The sequence below is a fragment of the Dermacentor andersoni genome, chromosome 3 (assembly GCF_023375885.2).
Source record: "Dermacentor andersoni chromosome 3, qqDerAnde1_hic_scaffold, whole genome shotgun sequence".
In the NCBI taxonomy this organism is placed as follows: Eukaryota; Metazoa; Arthropoda; class Arachnida; order Ixodida; family Ixodidae; genus Dermacentor; species Dermacentor andersoni.
The window spans coordinates 109,141,001-109,153,660 of NC_092816.1; the positions used below are offsets into that span (position 1 = coordinate 109,141,001).

General features: G+C 49.3%; 1 protein-coding gene across 3 annotated transcripts in view; it reads right to left on the minus strand.

Annotated features, from left to right (window-relative positions):
- The window catches only part of LOC126539654 (BICD family-like cargo adapter 1), a 196,909-nt gene that overhangs the window by 20,579 nt on the left and 163,670 nt on the right, over positions 1-12,660 (minus strand). For all 3 annotated transcript variants that reach the window (XM_050186534.3, XM_050186533.3, XM_072287275.1), the window contains exons 4-5: positions 11,802-12,002; positions 3,031-3,141 (exon numbers count right to left, since the gene is read on the minus strand). In XM_050186534.3, the coding sequence (XP_050042491.2) occupies positions 3,031-3,141; positions 11,802-12,002 (312 nt within the window). The remainder of the gene's footprint in view (positions 1-3,030; positions 3,142-11,801; positions 12,003-12,660) is intronic.

Sequence of the window (12,660 nt, forward strand, 5' to 3'; positions counted from 1 at the left end):
CTCGGCTCGACCGTGCGCGCCGTCGCGTGGGCTCATGCTCCGCCGTAGCGTGGGCTCATCCCGTGACCTTCCTTCTGGCCCGCGACGCCGAGAGTATAAGAGCAGCTGCCCCCGGACGCCAGGAGGGAGGCTCCGATTTCTTCTGTTGAGTTACGTGCTCTCCCGTCTCTCCACTTCGGTCGACCTAACCGGCCGCTCTTTTGCTATGTTAGAATAAACAAGTTGTTCTGTTACCAGTCTTCTCATGCTTTGCCGGGACCTTCGGATGCTTCCAGTGCCCCAGGCCGCCAGGCCAACGCTACCCTTGGGGCTTGCGACCCATTCGCAATAACGGGCGCCAGCACCGAGACCCCAACAGGACAAAACAAAGGTGTCAGTTGGTAGTAGGCCATGTATACCACGTTAGTGCTTTAGAAAACAAGTTGCTGCGACGGAGCGAAAAACTAGAGCGTCAACATAAGACGCCATCTTGAGCGCTTTCTATAATGAAAGTGTTGAAAAGCCTTTCTCTTCTCTCCTTTTTTTTTTTTCAGGATAAGTATGTCCAAGTACTAATCAGATATTTCTTTTCATTGCGCACTGTGTAAACTATAAATAATTATTAAGCGTCAAATAGTCATTTACCTGCTGTGCTTAGAGACCAGAGGACGCGTTTGTAAAGTTACGTGACACCTTTCAACTATGACGTCGTTTTGAAGGCTCCTTCAGTTCACACGCAGACGTGCGCTCCATAGAAAAGCTGGAACATTCTGAAGGGAAACCGCACAAGCGTTACGCGATCTAAAGAGGGCATCAAGGCGCAACTGCGCGTTTATATCGCCGGATCCATACACATAGATAAGCAACCCGCGAAAATTCGCGCCACTAAATATAATGCGGTATCCAGGCGGGTACGTAAATCGAGGGCTCGGCCACCAGTTCAACACGGAACTCTATATAAAAACCCTCTCGGTTATAAGCGCGATGTCTTGCCGTTTCGCTTTCTTCTACAAAATAGAATGGCGAGGCTGTTGAACCCTGGAGGCCCCCTGCCCGGCGTCGTGCACCCCACAGTGCACGTGGAGGGGTGGGGCGGGGCCGCGCGGCGCGACTTTGTACCACATATATCTGTCGCGGAAACAAAGGCCCCTCTTGGCTGTGCGAGACAGAACAGGGCCAACTCGCGGCAGGTGTATGTATACGGAAACTTTCGTGTCGTGTGTAGGCGCCTTTATACCGACCCCCCCCCCCCCCTCGAACTACCAAAGACCAAAGGCGCCGAACTTTTCCTATACAGCTTGCCACCCCCTCGCCCAATCCTCCTGTACGACTCGCAGAACCCTGCCAAACGAACGCTTTCTACCACCACCCACAGCGCTGCGCAGCTCGGCGTATGGCGCACGGACGTGACCGAACGGCTCTCACGGACAGATGATCCCGTATATATATATATATATATATATATATATATATATATATATATATATATATATATATATATATATATATATATATATATACGGGCGCGATGCGCTTAAAGCGCCGAGCACGCGCGCGCCTTGGAGCCATATAGCCACGGTACACCGCCCGCCCCGGATCGCTACGTACTCAGAATCGTCGCTCGCTTTTCCGAGAAATTGGTCCGTTTGTGCGGAAGGAGAGCCATGCTTCGGGCTCGCGGTGAACCGCATGGCGCGTCTTTTATTCATCATACACATACCGACTGCATTTTCGATGGGGGAGAAGCGACCAACGCTCGGCGCGGCGCGCGGTTTGCGCCGCGCTCCGTGTATTTCTCTTTCTTAGCGCGCGTGCGACTCCAAGTCGGAGAAACAGTTCCTTTCTTCTCCGTGCAAATCGTCATTGTTTATTCAGAAAGAGAGAAGCCACGCTGTTGTTGTTACTTCGAAGCGGCGCTGTGGCTAAGAGCGCCGCTTCGAAGTATGCAAGCCTGTTTCGGTTAGGGAAGGCGGCGAGCAATTGTCTGGCGACGGCTGCATATAAGTAAGTACTGATACATACGTAATGCGATTACACATATATATATATATATATATATATATATATATATATATATATATATATATATATCACACACACACACACACACACACAGTTTTATACACAGCACACGCGGAATGCTTTGTCTTCCGGCGTTTACCTCCAACAGCGCGTTCGTGCCGAAGCGCCGCTCTTGGGTGAGCCATATATAGATATATATGACGATGCAGTTACGCTTGTCGGCGCAAGGATTCGTGGATTCCATGACCGTGCGCGAATTTATGGCCACTAATGGTAGTTACTATACATCGCTCAATGCAGCGGCTATTGATAACCGGTCGGTCGCGAGCATCGATTGAGGACCGTAAGCATTTACAGCGAAGTGCAGAAACTTTCCGCACACTGAGGATTCAATTTTAAGGGGGGGGGGGGGGGTCTATTTATTTCTATAGCACGTGTCTTTTGTTCTGAGCGCTCTCTTTTATATTTCGGGCTTCTAGATTTAATTGAGTGACTCAGGTCGGCAACCGGAGTTACGCTCATAAATGCGATTCATTGCGGTCAGCTCGAACGGCATAGACGCCAACTCGCGATACGTTATACTTCACACGGTGTATCGCGGGGCCAAGTTTCTGGCGGGAAATGCAATCCGACAAACGCTTGTTTGCAGGATCAGCAGATTTGTCACCCAAACTGCAGTGAAAAAAAAAAGAAAAGCCGACGCCCTCGCTCGAATTTTGTGCAAATACGGGAAAGAGTGCCTATGCAGACGTATATATACATATAGTGCCATCGAAGCCCTCGCTAATGCAACGTTTCGTATACAATCCGTTAATTTCACGCATTTTCATGCGTTTCCCGCATCACTTCAGCGCGAATAAGAGAAAACATACGGCGTTCATACGCGACGTTTCAGTATAGGGGCTTATACCGAAGAAACGCGCGGAAATAAGCGCGAGAACCGGGAAAATGAGCAAAGTACATATGGCGCGCAATGGAGGCCGCCTGTGGAACGACGCATGCGCACAGGAGGGGCGGGGTAGAACACACCTTGTCCTCGTCGGTGGCCAGGTCACAGTCGTCGCACTCGATCTCGTCGAAGTCCCCCGGGAAGCCCGCCGACGAAGAGCCCAGCTGCGAGGGCTGCCGGCTGCGGCGGCCCTGCGTGAGTGTGTGTGTGCACTCGTGAGCAACGCGCGAGCATGGCACATTCGCACGCTGCAGCAAAGGCGGCACAAGACAGTTAGCATTCAAGATAGGGCACTTTTCGAGGATTTCATTGAGCGCAGCCACGTCGGCGACTGTGCTCCTGGGGCCACGCGCCGGTGCAGAATTAAGCGCATTCGAAGACAGCTTACCCGCGCTGCTACACAAACATGCGATTGTACTTCTCGTTTCTGCGCCGCAAAATAAGAAGAAAAGGTAAACAGCACAAGCCCCAAAGGTAGCAGTTCAGTGATGGACAGACTCTCAGGACAGAGAACGTGGATTCGCACCACTCGCAAGTGAAAAATAAGAAAGATAAAGTTACGTTCCGAAGACGCGTACTGCGAGGATGCGTGTGTATAGGGGACAAAGAAAATCGACAGCACTCATCCACAATGTATGTCGCAAACCTGTGGTACGAAATATTTTCATCGAGCTTTTCAGCTTTCGTCGAATGTAGAATGAGCAATTGGACGGGGAAACAACTACACGCTTTCGCCGACGCATTTGGCGGGGCCTATATAAGCAAGTCACCGTGCATGGCCTTTAAACGGCGGAGTGCTCCTACAAAATTTGTATTTAGAGAAACAGCACTTACACGTGTTTTTTTTTTTTTTTATTCAATGAAGCACACATTATATAATTATACAGCCTGTAAACGTTTTATCGACTAATGCACCTACACACTTCTTTTTGAACAACTTTTGGATGACTGGACTACAAATGCACGGAAGGAGGCAGGATTCACCATATTCAAAGCAAGGCTTTCTTTGCGAATCCTCCCGGACTTTCCTGACCGTGGCTGCCACCGCTGCTGCTCCTGTTTCGCCGAATAGCACATTCTTGAAAAAAAAAAAAATTGAATGACGTGCCGGATGGTGGGATGGGTCTCGGTCGAGCCCCTGCAGTGTAGTCCGATGCTCCAGCCACTACCGGCCACGATCGCACGTGTAATAATATCGCGCAAACGTCAACCACCTCTTCGGGGCGATATTACCGCGTGTGTCAGGCAAGTACGCGCGCCGGTTTTCTTTACGCCGGAGATGCAGCAATGAAATGGCCGAACTAATGGTAGCATTGTATTAACCGCGCTTCGCGAAAGGTTCGTTTCAGAGACTACTCAATGTGCGTTGGATCTGTGTGTGTTCTCTCTTTTTTTTTTTGTCATGTCTATAGCAAGTCTGAGAAGTTACAAGCACAATAGACAATTGCTAAACTGCGTGTAATGATTTTTGGAAGGCCGATATTGATTGACTGAAGCATGGGGAGGAGGGGGGGGGGGGGTCGTTTTGTGGCAACACTGGGGATATGAGTGACGCCGTATATAGTGGATCGAGGGCTTCGGATTAATCTCGACCATCTGTACCTTAACGTGCGCCTAAACCTACGTGCACGAACGTTTTCGTACTCTGTCCCGGTCTGAGTGCGGACGGCATTCGAACCCGCGGCCTCGTACACGCAGCGGTAAAACGACATGCAGTCACTGCGCAAAGTGTGGCGGGTAGGAGAAGGCTGATATACTCCGCACGGCGCCATTTCGTCGGTGTATATCGGTGCCCATGTCCGTCGACAAAAGCAAGCGCGGAGGTCACACCGAGCAGTTGCCTGGCAGCGCTGTTGAAGCTTCGGCGGCATCGTCCTCGTCCCTCACCTTATAGAGGACGTATACGCTAGCAATGAAGAGTGCAGCAAGACGATCGAATATACGCGTAACCGAAGTGTAAGCTCCAGTCACAAAGCGGCGGCGCGGCTTGTCTGTACGCACGACAAAGGCTGCGTCATGCTCCACGTCATTGTCATCCTCTCGAAAGAGCACGCCTTCTCGAATCTCCGTGCTCGAAGCACGCGCAGGACGTCGCGCGAAGTTTCGCTAATCAAAAACGTATACGACGCATGCGCTGGAATTGTTCTTGAAAACAAACCACGGTGCCGTCTGGACGCGGTAGGTGAGTTATGTGGCATTATTTCCTACATACAAGGTGCGCATTCGTAAACAAAGGGGCATCCTCAGTGCAGGCAGAAAAGAGCCGACGGTTCTACTCCACTTCAACTTATCATCGCACACAAATTTCGAGGTATTATTTACCAGGGTGTGGGACGAAATACATGGGCGTTCCAGTTACTTTCGTCTTTCAATGCATAAAAGAGTGTTTTGTAAAAAAAAAATGGAAGTGGAACGACAGTGCAACTTTGACGACGAGTTTGATGGTGCATTTCTCCAAACTGGTGTCATCCTGGAAATTAATTCCAAGTGGTATGATACACCTTGCAAACTCACTGGCTACACTTCGTAAATTACGACATGTGCGGTAAGGTAACTAATTAAAAACTTAATTAGTGATTGTTTGTTAATTAGTTGAACAAGTACTTCGATTTGTCGTGCAAGTCCGCCTCTCTGAAAAATCCACCTCAAGGACTAGAATTACGTTATCTGCAACAGCTGCAAATATAGCCTAGGCTACATTTAAAAATGGCGTGAAAGAAGAATGGTAACCCTGTGCGTAGTAGTACTTTTGAGAGTAACTTGACACCTGGAGTGAATGCACGCGCTCCGGCGTTCTCGACTGGACAGACGACGGTTCTGACGCGGAGAGATTCGCGGCGTCGTGTGCCCTCGCACTCCCGATCGGCTTGACTACACAGGTTCAGCTCCATCGCGACATTATACTCTGAATCGGTGCGTGTACAGTTTTCGTATACGTCCTCCCCGCTGCGCGATCATCCGTCCCCGCAGTCAATAGCGTTTCTCTAAACGCGCAGTGAGATCTCGAATATAAGCGTCGTCTTCGTGCACGTACAACTTCCCCAGCGAAGGAATTTCATGCCCCACGCGATTCTTCGCGATCAGTGCTGGCGCGCGCCGCAGTCTCCGATGAAAAGCGGCTCATTTGCAAATTGTAGCGAGTGTCTGACACGCTCCCGTGCGGTGCGCATTAAGATGCCGAGACCGCGCTGTGGAGAGCACAAGGTCTCGAGCAGCCTTTTAATAAGCTGCAGCGTCGGGATGAGGCGCGCGCGATCAGAGAGAGCGTGCATCGCGCGCGGTCCGCGATTCCGGGCCGGCAATTATGCAAATCGGGCAGCGCGGACGTTAACTCCCCACCGGTGCGCGCTCTAGTGCTAATAACTCTAAGCATTATCCGTCATTTAAAACGCAGGTTCGCCTTCTCACTCACTCGCTTGTAACTCGTGCATGCTTGTATCGCGCCGACGCACACCGTACTGCCGTTGGCAGAAGTTTCTGAAGGTGGCCGCTCGTGTAGAAATACAGTAGCATTAGCACAAGGTTTTACGCACAACGCTACCGCTCTATACCGTAATCGCTGATCATCCTGGCCAGCCGCCAGCTTTTGCACGTGCTATAACCTCAGCAGAAACGGGTTCGTGGACGGCGCGGATTAGCTTTACCCGCGGACAACTTTATCCGGGCAACCGCGAACTTGACTATGTGAATGAAAAGCTGAGGAACCACCAAGCACGTGCGTGGTGCCGCCGTTGGAAATAGTCCTTAGTTCGCGTTTTCTAATGCGAGAAATACAGAACATGTGCGCTTCATTCAGTTACAGCAGGTAACTTGAAACTCCGCGAGTCAGCATGGACGCGTTACAGTTTATTGTTGTTGTTGTTTTCTTTTTTTGCCTCCTCTCTGAGTTTAAACACATGTGGCATGCATGATTCACGTGTCCTTACGCGTCTATGACGAACAGAATGACGCACGCGTCTTCTGGTGACCGTTTGTCGTGTGCTGGTCGTCTGCTCGGCTCTCTTCGAATAGTATGACAACAACAACAACAACAACAACAACAACAATAATAATAATAATAATAATAATAATAATAATAATAATAATAATAAAAGAGGCTATCTCAAACAGATCAAGGGAATGGTGTAGCGTTCAAGCCGCGACTTAACAGTGACCGATTACGGGACTAGTGGATCAAAATATAACGGACTATTGAATCGCGCGCACAAATCAAAGGCGACGCGCATCAGTTCCGCAGCCTACCTCGCGGGCCCACAGAAAAAGAAATATCAATTAACTATAGCGCACTATATCAGCTTGCAGCTCGGACGTCCGTCGCGAGCGTTGTTCTGAGATGCGTTTCTTGCTTTCCATTCGAAGGAATTCGCGTCGCGGTATTTTCCGTCATCACTGCGCGGCTATATATATATACGCCAACACGAACCCGCGCAGCGTATATAGTGACTCTGCAAAACAACGCGCGCGTCACTGATGACTCCTACGTATGTGAGTGCGATAAACAGCGACGACAGAATAAGTTGGCCCGAATAAGCTTCCGCTTCCTTTTTTATTTTATTTTATCCTGTTTCTTATCTTCTTTCTGTGCCGCATTTTTGTCCCGACACGCTAAAAATCCAACAAGATAGCTTCCGCGCAACACTCGCCGAGCGAGTGTCAGACAAACACGTCCCGTAGGCACGCGGCGTTAGTCATACGAGTCATTGTATGGTAATGAAGTCCGGGAAACAGACTGCACGCACACGCAACAGGCTGCACAATCGCGAGACTGCGCGCTGCCATCGCGGGCTGGAGAAACGAGTAGAACACGTGGGAGGATGCAGACGCAACAATTAAAACCGCGAAACAATGGATTCCGACACATCCACGCGGATAAATCAGTCGGAAGTTTGCAATCAAGCTCACCGTGAGTACGCGTCGCGAACGAACCTCGAAGACGCGCAAAGTAAACTCGCAACTGTTGTTGCCGTGACCTCAAACTGCTTCGCAACGTTGCAACTTCTTCTTCTTCTGCTCCTTTACAGAGGTAAACATTCACGACGAAAACAAAGCCAAGGAATAACACTTGCAAGCTTGAGGCTTGCTAAAGTGACTGTATTTCTCTATTTAAAAAAGAAGCAAGGAAAAAAGAATAAAAACAACCAACAAAATTAAACTTCAATGAAGTAAGGCCGCAAGAACGTATATCGATCTTCTTTCTTTTCTTGACTCGGGCACAGCTATCGGGCACACGTGTGCATCAAAAATTGTGAACACACGCGCACGAATGGTATCGTGGCTATTCTGTGAACAATCGATAGAGTATCGAACGATAAATCGCAGCCAATGTTTCAATCGATTTTTTTCAAGAAATAGATTTAAGCGTTCGTGTCCTCAAAAAAAGTTCGTTTAAAATAACAGATGAGCTAGTCGACGCATGCAGGCGTGCAGTTTACATACAGGTTGTCCCACGTAACATTTGTCTAAAAGTATGCAAATTCCACGTAGCTGGACAGAACCAATATAATGTTGTTCGTCATCGCTCGCAGATACTCAGATTATTATCTTTTTTTAAATTTCGCCTAATTATACACAATTAGTCTTAACTAATTAATCAACTTCTCAAATACTGGGTGAAAATTTGCTAATGAGGAAATTGTACAGTAACGCGAAAAACTCCCGTACAGCTTTCTGTTGCTCAATACGTGCTGCACAAATGTGTTTTTACGAGCGTGAAAGAAGCCCGCTAATACGCGGAAAGTGCCTCGAGCGGCCAGTCGCGCGGCAATCTTGCGCGTATTTGCAGGCTATCTTCACGGCCCGAAAAAACACATTTGTGCAGCACGTATTGAGCAACAGAAAGCCGTATAGGGAGGTTTTCACCGTAGCTCTATAATTTTCTCATTAGACAATTTTCATCCAATATTTGAGAAGTTGATTAATTAGTTAAGACTAATTGTGTATAATTAGGCGAGGTGAAAAAAATAATAATCTAAGTATCTCCGAGCGACGACAAACAACATTATCTTGATTCTGTCTAGCTACGCGGCTTTTGCGTACATTTAATGTTTGGCTAAGGTTACGTGGGACGACACCCCGTATAATTTGCGTCTCGAGAAGCTCCCTGAATTCTTTCGCAATATCGGCCCACGAAAGAGCGCAACAACACGTTACGACAATGGTACTCTACGATAGTACGTACAGTACACGCGCTACGTACCCCATGCGAATTCGTGACGTCACCGGCTGGAGAGGGTGCTCCGGGATCCGAAGACTCGTTGCCGCATCGCATGCCGTCGGCCACCGCAGAACGGGAGGCGCGGTCTGGCTAATGCCAGCGAACATTTTGTTCGAACGAGCAAATGCGCGCTGAGTCCGTCCGTTGGCTCCGTTTTGCCGCCGACCGGTTCGTATCGACAGGTCGAGTAAAAGAAGAGCGGTAAAAAAACGGTTCGGAAACTGGTTCCCCTTTCCGCGTTACGTACGCTCTCCGGCCTGCTTTTCTGCAAAGCGGTGCGCGGGCGTGCCGACGGGTCTATCGATGGCCGCGCGGACCCGTTCTCCTCGGCATTTGAATGCGTCAGCTAGTGGCACTGATTTGCATAGGGCCTTCGCGCGCGTATTATCGCTTCGCGCTGCGTCCACATCAATTACAGTTGAAGCAGTCCAGCCACATCGGGCGTTTCTCCATTCAATGAGGCGGGAAGGGGGGCGGGGGGGGGGGGGGGGGGGGCGCCTCAGCGACTTGCGCATTTACCCGCACACTTTTCGCGGTTGTTACGTCGCCCTGTTGACTGTAATGTTGCGTGGGATATGTTTCCTGCGTCCCGCTTCGATGCTATTCAGATACAGTGGCTGTTTTTCTCTTTCTTCTTTTTCAACAGTTGGTGGAAAGCGTCCAACATAGCCTGCCATATGTTTGCCGATAGCGGTGGTAGTGGCGGCGATTATTAAATTGTCTGGAAAGAACATTTCGTCTCGTTCCGCAAAGTGTGAAACGGAAAAACATAAAGAAACTCATATGGATGGAATACAGTAGAATAGAAATCGAGTAGACGGTTGAGAAATAAGCGGAGGGCGTGCGCTCAATCTGTTTCCAGACGCTTGAGAAGGAGGCGCATCTCGTGAAAGAGGAGAACGGGGAGAAACTGGCCCGCCATCGTGTGGTCAGAGCCGCTGGGATGATATTATACTGGACGCAAGGGTGTCATTTATTATAACTATTTTTTGTGTGTGGGTGATAAGCTTCTTGCTTAAAGCCGGAACTGAACGCCATATTCACCTCGTGTTATCGGAAGGAAAGGAGTTTAATATCTGTTGCAGGTGGGACCTATACCGAGGCCGTAAAGTTATAGCACTATACGGATAAACTTCAATCTTTGCCTCTCATTCCTTATCCTCTCAGTTACTGAGGCGAGGTAATTACATACCGGTCGCCAGCTAAGAAAAGCAAGCGTATACGAAGCAAATTAGAATTGTTGATGCAACCACGGGCAAGGCGACGGCTATGGCTCCGCTTTGGCGTCCGCTTGTTGCCTGTCGATGAAATCGCCGTTCCGCATGCGGTGGCGCAGCATTCGATTCAATCTTCACGGCTCGGCGGAAACCCCGACGTTGGATGATGCAACGGCCCTATATCACCCGCCGCTGCTCCGTCGAATTTGCTTTTGTGAACACTTTAGCACAGCCGGAGACAATGCAACTTCCTGCTTAAGGCGACGGGGAAAGTGCTCTAGAGATTAGATAACTGATCGCGCCGGCGCTGCCACGGTTGCGTAAGGGCGACGACGTAATCATTGTATATTTTTTTATGTTACAATATCCGGAAGGAAGCGTTCCTTAGATTCGGCGTTGTGTAAGCTGCTCCGCCTCGCAAGTTGAGGCATTTATTTTGCTATTATCAGAAGCAGCGTGATTGAAGGCAGCGCACACAAACAGAACGCACAGTCCCTTGTTCTCTTCCAACAATTTTTTTTTAAAGGAATTCCTGAGCTATAAGTGCATAGGCCTGTTCTTATTTAGGTATTGCCAATTTGTACCAACTTGCAAGACGCAGCTGCATCGTTTTGCTGGTGCTCTCCGTGAAACCTTAACTTTCACGGTCTCTTAGTTGAAATCCGTGCCATTCCTTTGGCCACGTGTTTTCTCCTGATCACCATCCCGTCGACAGTTCTTGACAGTTTTTACAAGACAGTTCTGTCGCAACAGCTATTGCAATTACGTTGTACGCTTCGTGTCAGAAAAACTGAATTGAATTTACACCTTCACTTACGCCGCATCACTCATTCTGCTTAGTCCTCGCGCTTACTGCATTCGCCGCTCTCCTGCCGACATAATCGTATTCCGATTTTCCCACCTATTTTATACTTTTCATAGAAAAGACAGACGAAATGCGGGCACGACAATCCCGATTCGCAGCACTCTATATTCTAAATCGGATCCGGGCTCTTGAGCATAACCTACTAAAAGCTTACGGTTATCAAAGAAAGGAATTCGTTTCTCGAAAAAAAAAAAAAAAAAAAATGTTTGCTCACTTCCTCTGTCACTGCCTCTGTCTCTCTTTCATCCACTCGATCACAGACTCCCATCTTTTTCTCATTCATTCACTCAACATGCCGACAGTTTACCGAACGTCGCAGATCACTTTAGTAAAGGGTCTTCTTCGTGTCGTTGCAAAATAACTAGTCCTTGGGCAAAACTTGGTTGATACTCGCAGACGGCATTTCATGGAGCAAACGAAACAAAAACACAAAGAACAGACGACGGGACACCGCGGACGCTGCGCGCGGCGCCCGTGGTCTTCTGTTCTTCTCGCATGCTTCGCTGCAGGACAGTGTAGCATATACACACGTGCGCAAACTGAGACACCACGCACCGTGCTACCGGCCTCGTCGTCGGCCGACGAGCTGGACGACATCTCGATCTCGTTGAAGAGCGACCGCTGCCCTCCCGTGTTGTTGAGCAGGCCGTTGAGAAGGGGAGACGAGGTCCGCTGCCTCTGCAGGGCATCCATGCGGTCCTGCAGCTGGCCGTTGGCGATCCTCAGCTCCTCCATGTCCCGCTGCTGCTGCCGGATCTGCGATTGGCGAGGGAGGTAGGAGGAGGAGGGGGCTCGCGCTAATTAGCTCGCACCTTGCACCACCTCGTCCGCGCAAACAGTTTCCGCGCGATTATGTACGTACGCGCGCGGCCGAGAGCGGAGGAAGCTGCCACCTTCGCTTGGACTGCACATGGATTGAGGCAAACGAAATGCCAATCACCGTTGCATTACATGTGTATATACTGCTGTTGGCGAGTTGGGTGTTTGGTGATCGGTTGCCAGTGTCTCGTAAATGCTTCTTTCTCTTCTTTTCTTTTTTTTTTTTTTTCGCGGACTTCGCGTCACATTCTGAAGGTGGCACTAAAAAGAGAAATCACCGGCTCGTGAATTTTCGAAACAGATGTTCTCTGTCATGTCGGCGCGCTTTCGAGCTTCTTCCACTTGCGTAGCCAGCAATCTTGTCGGTATGAACCGACCATACCGTAAGGGCAATTCTTAAGAACAAGTTCAGCTCATTCCATTTATAAAGCCTCTCGCCCTTAGAACGAGCTTCCATCTCATTTGTTGCTCGGCACGAACGTCAACCAAAAATATATTTAAAGCAAAAGACATATACCCACGAAGCTCAAGTGTTAGAAGGCCCTCGCACCGCTCGCATCTCGCTCGGTGACATGTCGCGACACGTTGCTTTTGA